The sequence below is a fragment of the Balaenoptera borealis genome (genome assembly GCF_965194805.1).
Source record: "Balaenoptera borealis genome assembly, chromosome: X".
In the NCBI taxonomy this organism is placed as follows: Eukaryota; Metazoa; Chordata; class Mammalia; order Artiodactyla; family Balaenopteridae; genus Balaenoptera; species Balaenoptera borealis.
In genome coordinates this window covers 97,816,081-97,833,119 of record NC_138881.1, presented here as the reverse complement: position 1 = coordinate 97,833,119, position 17,039 = coordinate 97,816,081, and the positions used below count along the sequence as shown (strand labels likewise).

The window sequence follows — 17,039 nt, the reverse complement described above, 5'->3', positions numbered from 1 at the left end:
TCAAAAATCATATACTTAGTTAGCAACTAAAATTATGACCAGAACCCAACCCTGCTGACTTCTCATCACATTTATTTGGCCACCCAAGGGAAGCCACACAATACAAGTACAAAGCATTAGTGTTCCAAGTAAAATCAAACAATGAAGGTCTTTTACCAATGCATTACACACAAAATTGCTCCATGTAAAACTTATCTCCCTTAAAATGATGTATTTAACTATATTAATTGAAAATACAGCAGCATTTATGGTGTTTAGTTAAGAGTACTATGATATCCAGGAGTTATGTTACTGGGTCACTGGGCACTTCTATCCTGAATTTGATTGAGGGAAGACTTTATAGAGGGGTGAGATTTAACCTGGATCTCACAGGATGGGAAGGATCTAGACAGGATGAAAAGAATGAAAAGAATTTGGTATATATATTCTTAAAGAGAAGTAGTATGATACAGCAAAACACAAACAAACAAGCATAAAGTCTACACTGGGCTGAAGGTTGGGGCCTAGGCCTAGTTTCACTCAGCTCTGCCACTGGTCACGGGGAAGTTGTTTAAGCCCTTAGTCTCAGATTTCTTTCTCCAAGAAAGAAAAAACTAGATTTTATGACTTTATAACATTGAAATTCTGTGACTATTCAAATTCCTCTGGGGATAACCAAGTTTTAAAAGGGGACAAGTGTTTAATGTACCTCAGTTACCTGGCAAAGGGAAGTGATTTTGAGGAGCATTAGTTAGAGCTGCAGGAATGGGAGAGTAATAGTTCAGAGGTCTTAAAATTACTCTTTGAAAGCAGCTGCCACAGAAGGCTGGTCTTGACTACAGCTACCAAGTGTGACTCTGGGAAATGTAAAATTATGCCATCATTCCTCTTCAGGATAGTTGTTTAAATAGCCTGAAGATCATCTGTCTGAATTAAATTGGGAAACTGTGCTGTAAGGATAAAATGTTTTCCAGCTTCAAACAAATGTTCATTTTCTGAAGTATCCAAACACTACAGAACTTCTTTAACCGTAAAGGTGCCTCCCTCCCCCCTATTTCCTTTCTCTGTCTCTGTCTCTGTCTCTCTTTTTCTCTGGGGTTTGCAAGTTAGTGAAAGGCTATTTTTTAACTACAAGTTGAATGCTGCCATCTGCTGGTTGAGGGGGCAACACTCAGCTGGAGCAAGGAAATTTTTCTGCCAGATTTACAACCAAAAAAACACACACAACTACAGGCACCAGATATACAAACCAAAAACAACTTAAACATTTTTATGACTTATTATTTTACCCACTAATGTATTTTTTCTGATATAGGTAAAATGTGATTATTTTAGAAAATTTGTAAAATCTGGAAAAATGGATGTAGGAAAACACCAGTTTCCTGTAGTTCCCAAATTCTAACACATGATAACGCATTTTTGCCAACTTTGTTTAATGCATTTTTTACACTATTCTGGTTTTCATTCAAAAGGCATTTTTTTCCATGATGCTGACTTTCATTCAACAAATATTTATTAGCACCTTCTATATACCAAGTTATTTTGTTAGGCACTGGAGTGAGGAAAAAAAAGAAAGTCCTTGCCCTGTCCCTTGTGCTTACATTTAAAGGCAAGGGTGACAATAAACAAATGAAGATATAATTAAATGTTAGATAACGATAAATTGATCACATCACAAAGAGGTGAAATCACGCATAGACAGCTTTGTAGTGTTTTCCCTCATTTAAGCCCATTTATCATAACAGAGCTGCAGTTTGAAGAATGGGCAGAATCCACAGTCAGCAAAGGAGCGAAAGAACACCCCAAAAGAGACAGTAATATTGAAGCAAAGACCTGAATGCTAAAGAGGTTAAGAGTATGGGCCCTGCAACTTGAGAGATCTGGGTTCAAATGCAGCTCTGCCACTTCTAGTTCTACCATAATTCCCCCTTCCTCAACCAATAGACTGTAATCAGTTGGTACATCCCAGGCTCCATCTCTCAGAAACCTGAGATCAGATGAAGGTGGCTGCATTAATAGAGCTCTGTAGATGCAGCCCAGCAGAGGGTCCTCCAACATCTACTATTATATGCTGGATAGAGTATTAGAGTGGATATGTAGTAGAGGGGAGAGAGGGAGGGTGTTTGACATATGCAGAAAGTAAAAAGCAGAAAGACTGAAACAGATGGAGAGAGGGAGATGGGGGTAGGCTCTATAATTTCACCTGTTCTTCAGTAGGAACTTTAGTTACCACTAAGGAGTGGTATACTGTACAACCTGAAACTTTAGCATGCATCACCGATTGCTGGGGCCCACACCCAGAGTTTCTGATTTAATAGGTCTGGGGTGAGGCATGAAAATTTGCAAGTTCCTAGGCGATGTTGATGATCAGCTGGTTTGAGGACCTCACTTAGAAAGTTAATACTATGGTTGGTGCCAAACGGGGCAAAAATGGAAAATTCAGTCAGCCGGTTTCTTTGTTCATGCACTGACAAATAGCTAGAGTGTTATTCTCTTGGCATTGATCAAACTGGTTGTTTATGCTCCTGTACTTCAATGTTGCTCAAGGTACAGAGGGAGAGAGTTGTGAGTTATACAGCTGCTGTTTAATATAGAAAAGAGACCATTTGGTTCTTAGAAAACATTGCTAGGTTCATTGGCTTATGCTATTTCTCTTTACCCATTATTATTCATCATTAAGCAAGACACTGAAAACAGTATATATCTAGCCCATATTCTCTGTTGATAAGGATATGAGAAGACAAGCCTTTTCCTATTCTGTACATATTCTGTACAGCAATTTATCAATATGTATAACATTCTAAATAAGTACTATTTTGTTTAGCAATTCTACTTCTAGAAAATGATCATATGGAACGAATTGGGATGTATTGCAAAGATATAGGTACATGGATGCTCATCACAAGTTTAATTTATAAAAATTCAAACTAGAAACAGCCTAAATGTCTAGCAATTGGGAATTGGACCGACACTGTGGAAAGCTTTACTGTGGAAGAAATCTTAGTGTCAAGAAAAGAAACATGGAGGTAGATATTACAGCTGTTACATGTATTTTGGGTATTTTGTGTTTTCTAAAATTTCTTCAATGAACATGTATTGTTTTTGTGATCAGAAGAAACATTCTTTCTCCAAATCACTTAATACAAATTACATTACAAAGGTTGTACTTTGTCATTCTCTCTATTCAAAATTAGGAATTTGCAGCAAAACTACAGCAAGGTATACACACTTTATTTATTTATTTATTTTTAAAATTCTGTTGTGTTTGAGCTGTTTTATTATTTTGGGTTTTGTTTTGTTTTTGCAGCTAGTGTTACCCTAACTAACAGCAATTGAGAGGGGAATTCTCTGGAGAATTTGAATTTTTTTTTTTTTTTTTTTTTTTTTTTATGGCTGTGTTGGGTCTTCGTTTCTGTGCTAGGGCTTTCTCTAGTTGCGGCAAGCGGGGGGCCACTCTTCATCACGGTGCGTGGGCCTCTCACTATCGTGGCCTCTCTTATTGGGGAGCACAGGCTCCAGACGCGCAGGCTCAGTAGCTGTGGCTCACGGGCCCAGTTGCTCCGGGGCATGTGGGATCTTCCCAGACCAGGGCTCGAACCCGTGTCCCCTGTATTGGCAGGCAGATTCTCAACCGCTGCACCACCAGGGAAGCCCTGAAGTATACACACTTTAAATCAAAGTGATGATTGTTTTGTTTCCCAACATAATGTCATTAGTAAGAGACTCTTTACCATCTGCTAATTTGGTTCAGAAAGCAATGCTATAAATGAGCCAGATTAGAACCCAACTTCTTCTATATTTCTATACTGTATTTCATTTTCCTTGCCCAAACAACTATTAAATATGAAGACAGACTTTATGAAATTAAGCTAAAACCCACCAACATAATTATAAATACCAAATAATTATAAACCAATTTTTCAGTGTACTATATAGCAATAGGCTTAACTGGACACAGATGGGGTTCAAATTACACTTTGATAATCTGTACCAAGATCATTATTACTTTGGACCCAAGTATTAATGAACAGGAAAAAGGTCACATTTTTATTTAAACTTTATTAACTTTAATGTGTTCACAAAAAATGACAGTAGAACAGTTTAAAGTTCTTACAAATGCTTGTCAAAAGTAAAAGCATAAATTCCTAGAAAAATGTAAAAGCTCAGGTACAAATTTAGCATTTTAAAAATCAAAGAGTAGAATTTAATCTTACTGACTGACTTTTGAGGCACAGAGTATTTAGTTATAAAAGATATCAATTACTTTGCTCTACTGTCAAAATAGTCTACTTAGGAGTCATATGTGGGTTCTAGAGCTCAAAGAATAAATCAAACCAAAGCAAGAAATTCTCTAATGTCAAAAAGACATGTAATTCTGAAAAAATAGCTGTTTTCCTAAAATCTCTCACTGTAAATCACCTTCCTTCTTGCTCACCTTTCTGTTCTTTTATGCAAACAAAGCTAAACATTTTTTCTTTTATGTAAACACTTAGTTTTGACAGATTACTCACATCAAAGCTTACCTAAGGAAAAATACATTAACAAAAGCAATAAAAAGTTAAATGTTGAAAAAATATGTATGCTCTTGCATAAAATTCCCTACAATATCTGTTAACAGCAAATCTTTAAGAGGAAAAAACTTTTTAGTCTTCAAAACTGACAACTGTTCCTGGTTCTTTCTTCCTTTTCAGCACAGAGAATCTCTCATTGAGCGAAAGCCTAGTCTGTGAAGGAGAGAAAAACTGTATGACCTCAGAACGTTAACAATGTTACGAAATACTCATGAAACTTGGTTACTAAAAGTAGACAGGGGATGGTTGGAGAAGACTGTGAGTGACAAAAGGAAGAGTGAATTTGAAGAAACTGCACAGAGCTCTTTTCTGTGATCCTGGAAGCAGGAAGTAGTTTGGTCTATGGTATATCACTGAGGCCACCTCTTGGTTCTTACAGGCTAAACAGTGGCATCAAAGAGCTTTAATTGAAGAGGTAGGGAAGAAAGCATACTATTACCCCACAGAATAAGTGGGTAAGCTTCCACAGAGGAATGAGGGTCAGGTTTACTTCTATGGGGTGGAGATTAAATGCCTCAACTATGCCCAGGAATTTGGTAATCTGCCTTGTGAAGATACCCCTATGCCCAAGTGATTTCCAATTGGTGTTATTTAGTCTATAACCAGATAAAATATCTCAAAGATCTCCCAAGACTTAACTTCTAGTTTCATCCTTTTATAGACTGCCACTGAGCCTAAGTTTCTTTCTCCATCTTCAAGAAATATCCTTTTCAACACCACCCCAAAACCTAAATCAGAAACCAGATTGATACTGCTCTGAGGCCCAAGTGAGCTATATCCATTACTCTATACTGCCTATTTTCCATTTATAGGTCATATACTTTTAAGCAAATCACAATTAATCTGAATGTGTATGGAATAGGATGCTCTGGCTAATTTAACCTGTTGCTAACTGAAGGCTGGCAGATAACTCTTTTGGTTTCAACCCCCACTGTGAAAATCACTAAAAATACATTAGTATATTATTTTGCTTTAGTACGTAGTCTGGTAAACATGATTGTCTTCTTGGCAAGCGAGAACCATGTTGAGCCTGAAGGCCACCACAGATGTAAACACATAGTACATCGAGCTAAATCCATGTGTAACTTGAAGTTCATTTAAAAAATAAGTAATTGAGGTTGGCTTATTTCGTTGACCTCTGTGTCTTTTACGAAGATGGAATACAGGGAAGAAATTTCTTGTGTATTGGGGGCTCCAAATAGGCTCTGGTTAAACACATTTTTTCCTATAGATAAAAGATACCCTTGTATATACCTAAAAGAGACATGAATTCTTTACCATCTCATGAACAACACTATCATGCAACTCTGTTATATTTACCTGATTACCGATTTTGTTGAAGTTACATTTCAGGTGTATTCCTTTGGGCTGGTGCTGAGAACTCTTGATTGCAGGACACATAGTGTTTAGGAATGAAACTTTAACCCCATGTCTCATGTGTCTGTCAATTAAGCATAATGTTTCAATTAAAATATATTTGACAGCCATTAATTAGCTGAGTAATGTTAAGCCATTCAATTTAACGTCTCTAGGTGTCATTTTCACCAGCTATAAAATTAAGAAAGTATATTCAAGAATCTTCAAGGTTCCTTTTAATAGTATTAAGATTACAAGTACTGAATCTGGACTACAGCATCCAAGAGGATCACATGTAGGCATTAATCTAGCCTTTTTCATATTGTCACTTCAAAACCACTAGATGAGGTTTTCTGCTGTTTAAATGCCAAAGCAGTTTTACTATTATTTAAGTACGGTCATGCCTATAGGCATTTTGGAACAAAAGTAGCCAGTGCCTCCATATACAGAGAAAATGGATTAGTAGTTACCTTGGGCAGGGGGGCAGAAAGGGAAGGGAGTGAAGGGGGAGTAACTATTAATGGGTACAAACAGTTTCTTTTGGGGATAATGAAAATGTTCTAAAATTAGATTATGGTGATGGTGCTACAATTCTGTTAATATACTAAAAGCCAATGAATTGTATACTTTGAATGGCTGCTAGTGGGTGTGGTTTCTGCTTTGTATTATTATAACAGCTGTCCATGTAAATAAACAGTACAGAAGTTTTTGGTTTTGGTTTTTAATGGATGGCTAAATAGTTCAAGGGGAAACGTTTACCACATGTAATGTCTTAGTTCATTTGGGCTGATATCACAAAATATATAGACTGGGGGGGTTGGTTATAAACAACAGAAATTTATTCCTCACAGTTCTGGAGGCTGGGAAGTCCAAGATCAGGGTGCCAGCACGGTCAGGTTCTGATGAATGCCCTCTTCCAGATAGCAGACTGCCAGCTTCTAGCTGTCTCCTCACAGGGTGGAGTGGGCAAGGGAGCTCTGTGGGGGTCTCTTTTAGAAAAGCACTCATCCCATTGGCTCCACTCTTATGACCTATTCACCTCCCAAAGGCCCTACCTTCTAACACCATCACATATGAATTTTGGAGGGACACAAACATTCAAACCATGGCATGTAGTCACATTCTATCAGAGGTAGAGAACAAAAGCCCAAATGCTATGTGGTTATCTTGATAGTGTCAGCTAAGTTGCTGTGATCAGTGGCCTTAAATAAGTCAAGTATTTTTTCACTGTTGCTTTTTTTTCTGGTTATAAATACTGCTCCTACTAGGACCCAACTGGACCAAAAATAGTGTTTGATTTGGAAAAAAGAGAGAGAGTGCTCTGAGTAATTAAATAAATATTGGTTTCCTAATTAACTTTTAATCATAATTTCTCTCTCCTTTTCTTTACTTTTTGGATAGCATATCATAGAATGTGTACATGTTTTTTGACTTATTGAACAAAATATATTGCATTCTTAATTTTAAAACCAGGTAAGTGTAACATTCTGGATGTGGTAGGCAGAATTCTAAAAATGGCCCCCAAAGAGTTCTCTCAGGACTGTGAACATGATAGCACATGCATGAATATATTACCTTATCTGGCAAAAGAGATCTTATAATTTGTAAAATTACTAATAAATTGACTTTAGGTAGATTATGCTAGATTATCTGGGTTGGCCTAATCTAATCACATAACAAAAACAAAAGAGGGGGCAAAAGAGGAAGTTGGAATAATTCAAAGAGTGAACCAAACATGACATGCTGTTGGTGGTTTGAAGATGGAGGAGGCCCCACATGAAAGAGAATTCAGGCTGCCTCTAGAAGCAGAGGGGCTGCTGGCTGACAGCAGCAAGGAAATAGAAACCTCATTCCCACAACCTCAAGGAAATGAATTTTCCCAACAACTAGAATAAGCTTGGAAGCAGATTCTTCCCCAGAGCCTCCACATAAGAGAGCAAGCCAGGGCCACAACCTTGTTTTCACCTTCGTAAGACCTTAGGTAGAAAACCAGCCAAGCATACCTGGATATCTGAACTATAGAACTGTGAGATAATAAATGGGTGCTGTTTTAATCTGCTGTTTGTGGTAATTTATTTAAGCAGTAGTAGAAAACTAATACTCTAGGCTTTTAAAGAATTTAACCTCGTCTTTACTTGTACTTGTAGAGAGACAGTATCGTAGAACAGAAAGCCCACAGGTTTTGCAGCCACACAAGCCAAATTTGAACGTTATTATTCAAAATTTGAATTATATTATTAGTTGTATGACTTCAAGAAAATCAATACACTCTATTGAGCTTATTTTATTCATCTGTAATATGGAAATGTTCATACCTACTTCACAGGATTGTTGGGGATTAAATTAAATCACAAATGTAAAAGTGCTTAGCACAGTGCCTAGCTATTATTATTAATCTGCTTCTATGTCCACAGCTCTTTCAACCCTTCCACAGATGCCTTTGGTTAGACCCATTTTAAAGGGAGTGTAATAGCAATCTTCCCTTCTCTGCTGTAGTTCTGAAAGGATACACAAATGCTCCTGATAATCAATCACTGGCCAAAGTCCTCCATGATTAAAGGTAAGATCATTTGGAATATTGAAATTTACTTAATATATATTATTATTAAAGAGCAGAAGGATTTTAATCTTAAGATTGAAAATGAGGAATGGCTCCAAATTCTTCCAGGTGACAATTCTTGCATGCCTTAAGTAGAAAGGACACAACATCAAGACATTTATACTCACCATAGGAAAATGATGCAGGGGAATCTCAAACCAAAAGATAAAATCAAGCCAGAATTTTCTGGTTCTACGTTAGGATTGTTTACAGAAATTTTATGGATTGTTCAGAATCAGATTCTAGAGGCCCCTACTAGAAGTTATATTTATTCACTTTTGTTTCATTTTTCTCCTAAAACCAGTTAAATTTAGTAGTACAGATGTCTGTCTGCAATTACCTTCCACGTCTTTGAAAATTTTCATAGGTGATGTGATCATTTTCCGGTGATATCTAAATGGGAAAAGTTGAAACCAATCATGCCAAAGCATTCCTTACTCAGCATAGGTGCTTATTTTCTATACTTTAAATTGACTAACATTTCAGTGACAGTAGTCTTTTTGCTTGATCCTCAGTCTAACATTCAATTTCAGATTTTTCTCCCCCATTCACAGATGCAAGAATGTCAAAGACAGTGGACCCTTAGAGATCAAGCAGTCCAACCCCCTTACATAACAAATAAGGAAACAGAGATTCCGAAAGATCAAATGACTTCTAGTAGTGACCCAGAAGAAAACTCTCAAGATCTAGATATAGCCTGGATACACACACTACTTGTCTGCATCAAGGAGGAACATAATGACTGTAGATAAAATCCACAAGGTGTCCTTATAATCTTTACATAATAGACTTGTGACCTTGAGAAAGTCTCACTTCTACCCCAACACACTTCTCAAGTGAAAGTTAGGATTTTTTTCAATAATTAACTTAAATCCCTTATTCCTGTAATTACTTTGTGACAACATAGTTTACACCTACGTGTGGTCAATGAGAAAAACCAAAGCATAATCAAAACATTCCATTCAAATGTTAATTGGCCCAGGTCACTCCATAACTAAACTGGTTTCAGTGCATCCAGTTATATATAGCTGGTATTTGGTGGTCCAGCTGTTTTTATATGAAGTCCTAGCCACAGTTACAGTTTGGAGGTGGATTTGGTATTAAGAGCCTTACAAATAATACAGCAGCCAAGAAATCTGTAGAGCCAGTAGATTATAAAAGCAGAATAACACATGGAGGTATTCTTAAAAGTTAATGTTTACAGAGCAAATATTTTCTTGTTAGAAAGTTCATGTTTAGGTTGGAAGCAGATATTCATGTTTACAAGTAAACATGCTACTGAAGGCAGCCTTGAATTCAAGACGCATGTGTGTCTAATGACAATGACTCCATGAGTTAAACAGAGCCTCACATACCCTTACCCCATACTCTACTGGCAACACTAGTTAACAGGGTGCTTCCCAAGAACTTAAGAAAGATAAGAACGCCACTAGAATGGATGTATAATGTATATGGAAACCAGTAGTAATCATGGCAGATTATCCAAGAGCTTAAACTAGGTGGTAGAGAAGCCAAAGTTGGAGAAGTGAGAATAGGAGCCATGGAAATACAGAAAAAAAGGGTAGGAATTAGAACTGGAAACTACTGGGAGAGATATTAGCTAATGTGATTGTTTCTAAAATAAGTTGGTCAATGCCATTTCCTTCCTTAAAGTCTCTCAGTAGTTCTGCATTGCGCTCTGTATAGAATCCCTACTCTAGCATGGCCCATGCTCCATGATCCGGCTCCTGACTCTCTCCACTCTCACCCCTCAACAGTTCTGCCCACACACTCTACACTTGAGCTCAATGAGTTTCAAACTAATTTTTAAAGTGAAAGAATCCCTAGTTCCAACAAAATCTTACTTGGTATCCCAATATGTAAAATACTGAAAAGCAAAACTGCCTTCTTTGGCTCCTGAGGCACCTCTTCACAACCCCTAGAACTCTGAAGTACACAGTTTAAAAACCACTGCAGTCTGGCCAAACTAAGCTAATTGCAGCTTACAAAATATGCCATGCTTTCTTTCACTCCTATACCTTTACACATGATGTTTCCTCTGACTGGAATGCCTTTTCCACCTTTTCTGCTTTGCTTACTCCTACTCAGCCTCTAGGACTCAACTCAAACACTATCTCCTCTAGGATGCTCCTTGACTTCCCTAGCTGGTTTGGGATTCTCTCCCCCATGCTGCCATAGTACCTTGGGCATACCTCTAAGTATTTATACTATGCTCCTCTCCCTCTCTCTCTCTCTCTCTCTCTCTCTCTCCCCCTTCCTTCCGTTCTTTCTTACTTCCTTAGTAAAGATTCTTTCTCAAGTACATAGCACATTTCTGGCAAATAATAAGAGCTCAATAACTGCCGAATGAATAACTGAAATACTACAAAGAACTAAAGGAAGAAGGGAACTGAGAAAAGGCCATTGAATTTGACAAGAAACTAATAAATTTTTTTTTCTTTTTTTTTTCACACACACACACTATATTTTATTTTTACAAGAGATAAATAGACTGACACCAAGCATTGTACATGGATGACCACAACAAAAGCAACAATGATTGCAATTACCAAACATGAAACACACTCATACTATGTCATAATATTGACATTCAGTCCAGTAATCCGAATTTTTGATAGTAAAATTTAATAGAAAGGTAGGAACTGAAGTCAGATTCAAGAAATGAATGGACAAATAGAAACACCTGTGAGGTTTTAACTGCATCTGGAAGCCTGTTAGAGGTTTTGTTCCTATTTAAAGAATATTCATATTTGCCCTTATATTCCAGTGGGGATTTCTCACTTCACATTGAAAATCCCTTCAATAATGAACGAGTGTGTATACATACATATATATGTATGTGTGTATATATTTTTTTATATATATATATAAACTGAATCACATAAAATTAATTAGAATGTAAGAACTTTTACGGTTATCATGTTAATATTGCCACAATGAACACTGAAGGAATGATTATAATGAATAATATTATAGATTCATCATCATAGTAATGATAAAATAATAAGAATTCCAATGTATAGAATGCTTACCACAATCCTGTTTCTAGCCTAAAATGTTTACATATATTTCAATTAATCATCACAACAACCTACGAGGTCAATATTGTTCCCATTTTGTAGCTGAGAAAACAGGCTCAAAGGAACTTGCCCAAGGTTCCTCAGCCACCATGTTTCATCAAATCTAAGATACCATGATTGTAACATGTACTGTTATTTTATGTACCACTAAAAAGATTTTAAGTTTTCAATTTAACTATACCATTAAATGCAGGACATTTCCTGATTTCAGAGATATTGAAAACTGGAAAAAAAAGCATGTCTTAGAATTGATCAAATATGAAATTAAGTGGTAGAAACATGATTCTATCCAAGTGTGAATCCGAAGCCCCTGTCATTAACTACTAGACCATAATACTTAGATTGCTTTAACCATCTCATAGATATCTTTCATTCTAATCTCATTTACAGGGGAACAAAACTAAGATTTACAGCAGGGGAGGTGACTTGCTCATGGTCATACACACAGCTAGTAAGTGGATTAGCCAGGCAGGTAAGCCAACTCTCTGAGACCCAGACTAGACCTCTTTACAGTATATCACATTACTATTTAAGCTAGCCTGTCTTTTCCTGCAGGTAGAAGTATTGGAGGAAATACCAGAGTGTCATGTGTAGGGATAAGTATTAGGTGTTTCATGTAGGAGCTACATCTACTCAATTTCATCTAAATACTTATGTCAAACACACATGTTCTGTATTAAAGATGGAAGTTTCCAGCAAAATGGACTTAATTGGCTTACTCAACATACTATTTACTTCATTTCTTGTAATTGCTGTTCATAGATCTTCAGTAAATAAATAGTAAAATAAAGACAATGTCCTGAGGATTCAACGGTTGTAAAAGATTGTTTAAAATACTACGTACGTGCTACTAATAAGTTTTATTTGTATCATTCTTTCTCAGTTTTGTCTAGTGCCCACTTAGAAGCTAAATAATATAAGGTAGGATGGGGGGTAATGGAAGAGGAGCAGGAAACGTTTTTGTGCAAGCAATTATCCAAAAGGCTGGAAACACTTGACTCATGAAGACATGTATGACATATGTGGCTTCTTCCTACATTTGATGTTGGTAAACAGGTTTTAAAATATATTAATCATCAATATAAGTAGATGCCAACAAAGACGCAGGAAGAAAGCCTATTCAAATGAAAATCTGTAAAACCACACAGTTTCTCTGCTATAACTTTGAAAGTGCTGATACTTACACTTCGACTCATGTTCATTGTATAATTTCTTTGCTTCATCTGTCTCCGTAAGTATTTACTCCTTTTTTTCTTTGCAGAAGTCCTGATATGAATCATAAATGGTGATACTTTAAAAAGCAATCATTTATTTTGAAAGATCCAAAGATCTGATTTGTCGATTATAATCAGATTTGAATTTACTTCAAGAATTACTTGGAATGATGTAGTGGTAATGAGATATATCAGTTATCACTCTATAATTGGAGTTTAAACGGCAAGCACTCCAAAACTAAGCACCTCATTTCCTCTGAAGCTATTTTCTGTGTTTAGAAAAGCTTTCATCAGGTAGACAGCCCAGCTAATGCAAAGATATACAGATTTTGCCACTCATTTCTTGTAAGCTACTTAGTGGAGGTTACAAAAAAGTTTTTATTTTGTTAAGCTTCACTATTTACATATTACTCTAGCCAAGGAAGACATCTGACTGTGGATATAATTACCAAATCAGGAAAAAGGAGCAAAAGCTGAAATTGTTATCAGGTATCTTGGGGGCATCAAAAATACAAATTCACACCTTGTTTACAATAATAAATCCTCTTTAGAACTGTAAAGAATCATACTGGTTTTTCAAAATTGAAAAAAGTCATTGTAAGTCCCCATAAATAAACAATATTCCGAATATGCTACCATATTTTATTCCAGATGCTTGCCTAGTTACCTGTCTTTTGTTCAGACCACATTGGGCTTCTACACTGGTGACTTATTTTTTTTTTTAAGGTAGAAATGCCTTAAAAATTAAGGCAGAAGTTTAGCATTTCTGGTTTGTCTTTGTCTTCTGGTGAAGCTAGCCTGAGCGGTGCATACGCCAACTCCAGGTCTTAAGGATATTATTAAACCTAACTGGTCAACATATATATATATATATTAGAATGGAAAGTTATGGAGTAGAAGAATTAATCTCTAAGGGATCAATTATCAAAGTATATTAATTTTCTGTACTTTATGTGTTCTTTAGTAAGAGTTCTACATTTGATAACTTTAACCAAGCAAGAATTACTTACTTGTGCTAAGGATACAAAAAAAAATTATAATAATAGAAGATAAAGGAGAAAAATCTGAACAGAATTGTTCATTATGTTTTAAAATGCACTTGTAAAATGACAGAATATGTCATTGGAAAACAGTAAGTGGAATTTCAGTGCCTTAGTGGAAGTGTTATACCACTTGACAAACAAAAATGGATGTGTAAAATGAAGCAAAACATGAAAATCCCTGATAAATGTAGAAATAATTGCTTATCATCAGTGTTAAACATATGTTAATTTCTTTATAGCAAACTGTATACTGCTAATATAAGTAGGGTGGGGCCTTTAGCATTAAAACGGTGCCTACATCAGACATTGTCTATATACACAATAACCCACATATACATTTTGGAAATAATTTTTTTAGCTGAAAACTGCAACTCTATGCAGTTAATATGAGCTAAAGTATTTGACTAGACATTTATAGGCAATGCAAAATGAAGGCAATCACTGAGAAATTTAAATTAAAAATAATGTTTTTACTCAATTACCTAGCCAATTACAATAAAAATGTCTTGAGGTTTTTAAAACTCAAACAATCTGCAATACTGTTAAATTTCTCTGGTTCTTTTGTTAGGGCGGACAGACCTAGCCTAACAGTTTTATAAGGCAATAGTGAATATACACAATATTCAAAATATATTTAGGTTAGGGTTGCAACTATGCATAAGCTAGACCTCTCCTATGTTCTGATTTGTGGAAAGCAGAAAAGTTCAGCTGCCCGAAGATACACCTATTATTTGTCTGCTGAGGGCTCCTTGAAGACTCTTTAGAAAGGAGGTAGAGGAGGGAAACAGAGGAATTCATTATCAGAGATTATATATTATCAATCTAGCATAGTTCATTGTTAGATTAGCTAGCCTAGCAGGTTGGAAAGTTCAAAGAGAATGGGACACTGCGTCAATATATTTTGATTGTGGGAAAGGCTCAGTAGGAAAGATTGAGTACATTGGAGCTCTTCCAGGGAAGCTGACCTAGATGGAACAACTTAATTAGGGTAATTGGGAAACTGGATGATAGCTAGAGGGCATCAGTAAGTTGAAAGAATATTGATGCCATGAATACATCACCTCTATTCTATTAATATCTTTGTCCCAGTTCAATTCTGTTTCAACAAATACATATTTAGCCATTAAAATATAGATATATAAAGCATGCCTTTACATTTCCACATCACTCAACACATTAATAGTTAAGTATTCATTATATTTTTACCTGTTAGATTCACACTCAATTGCTACTGCTGAGTATCTTTGATATCTCCCTGATTGGTCATGAGATCTCGCTGATTGACCATGAAATCTCCCTGATAGGACATTAGATCTCTTTGAACGGTCATGAGATCTCTCTGAGTGACCATGGGATCTCTTAGAGTGGTCACGCGATCTCTCTGACTGGCCATGAGATCTTTCTGTATAGCTATGAGATCTCTTTAATTGGCCATGAGATCTCTTTGATTGACCATGAGATCTCTCTGATCGGCCACGAGATCTTTCTGATGGACCATGAGATCTCTTTTCTTTGCCACGAGATCTTTCTGATCGATCATGAGATCTCTCTGATCGGCCACGAGATCTTTCTGATGGACCATGAGATCTCTTTTCTTTGCCACGAGATCTTTCTGATCGACCATGAGATCTCTCTGATCGGCCACGAGACCTTTTTGAGTGGCCTCGAGATCTCTCTGAATAGTGTGGATTTTCTTCTGATTGGCCTTGAGATCCTTCCGATTGATGTTGGTTCCTCTCTGATTGGCCTTGATTCATCACTGCTTGGGCTTTAGAATTTTCATTGCACTTCTCCTGCAAAGAACCGCAATTTTGAAAAACAAATGAAACATATACCCTATTGATTTCATTAACTCATAATGATATTTTGTTAAGACCATTTCTATGGGCAACTCTTTTTTTAGAATTCCACTGCCCCTACCTTTAAAGACTAAACAGTTTTCAGAACTAATATGTAGAAAGCTCTGATCTCTCATGGCATTGGCACAAAGAATATTATGCATATAAAACTTTAATAAAATGTTTTAAATATGGAAAATTAATTGCTTTGTGAATTTGAATATATTCCAAGGTCATACTCTACCTACCATTTTCTGGATCTATGTTTTACCTAAAGAAACAACCAATTCTGTGACTTTATAGTTGAGAGACAGAATATTTAATATTTTGTAGCACAAATCCTTAGAACCACAAGAAAGTGTTCAAAATCATACTATTTATTCTTCACCTGTTCAGGATCAGGTGAAAAAGAAACTATCAACTAACACCATATTGTAAATCAACTATACTTCAATTAAAAAAAACTTACAATAAATTATCTATCTCCTCTATATAAATTAATATTTAATTCTAGAGAGAAAGACAAATAAGTGAGGGGATAGGTAGCTATAAAGAAAGCAGAAGGTAGGCTTAATACTGTTAAAGTAAACTGGCCTGACAACAACTCAGTCTTTCTACCTTTTCACTTTTTAAATCAAAAGGTCAGTGGAGTGAATCAGTCAAATGGAAATAATGAAACCCTTGACAAATCTCTATGATGCTACATAAATGTAAGTGGACAAAGTCATATGGACCATGCTAAGAAAACAAGCTTTCCACTAGCAAATAGTGCCTGGCAAACAAAACATGCCCTAGCTCTGACATTGTGACTTTGTAGTATAACACTACCAGAAGCTGAATGCAACTATTAAAAGGCAGGGGAGGTATTGGCATAAAGAATATTATTCACATAAAACTTTAGTAAAGAGCTTCCCTGGTGGCGCAGTGGTTGGGAATCTGCCTGCCAATGCAGGGCACATGGGTTCGGGCCCTGGTCTGGGAAGATCCCACATGCGGCGGAGCGGTCGGGCCCGTGAGCCACGGCTGCTGAGCCTGCGCGTCTGGAGCCTGTGCTCCGCAACAGGAGAGGCCGCGATGGTGAGGGGCCTGCGCACCGCGATGAAGAGTGGCCCCCGCTCTCCGCAACTGGAGAAAGCCCTCGCACAGAGACGAGGACCCAACACAGCCAAAAATTAATTAATTAATTAGTTAATTAAAAAAAAAAAACTTTAGTAAAATAAAAAATATGACAAATCTGCTGCTTTGTTAAAGCATAAAGCCATAGTCACACTCCAGATTTTCCACTGCAAAACATAAATAAGGAGATTGGGTGGAATGCACATGTACATTTCCTTTTCTAAGTCACTAGTGTTGGGAACA

The 17,039-nt window shown here is 36.5% G+C and overlaps 2 protein-coding genes across 2 annotated transcripts in view; one reads left to right on the top strand and one right to left on the bottom strand.

Annotated features, from left to right (window-relative positions):
• LOC309620744 (uncharacterized protein) overlaps positions 1-10,932 on the top strand; it is a 202,414-nt gene extending 191,482 nt beyond the window's left edge. Inside the window, exon 3 of the mRNA XM_082377616.1 lies at positions 8,321-10,932. Within this exon, the coding sequence (XP_082233742.1) occupies positions 8,321-8,354 (34 nt within the window). The 3' untranslated portion in view covers positions 8,355-10,932. The remainder of the gene's footprint in view (positions 1-8,320) is intronic.
• Positions 10,933-13,663: 2,731 nt separating this feature from the next.
• Positions 13,664-17,039, bottom strand: part of LUZP4 (leucine zipper protein 4) — a 389,928-nt gene continuing 386,552 nt past the window's right edge. The window contains exon 3 of the mRNA XM_082377516.1: positions 13,664-15,635. Coding sequence (XP_082233642.1) covers positions 15,045-15,635 — 591 coding nt within the window. The 3' untranslated portion in view covers positions 13,664-15,044. The remainder of the gene's footprint in view (positions 15,636-17,039) is intronic.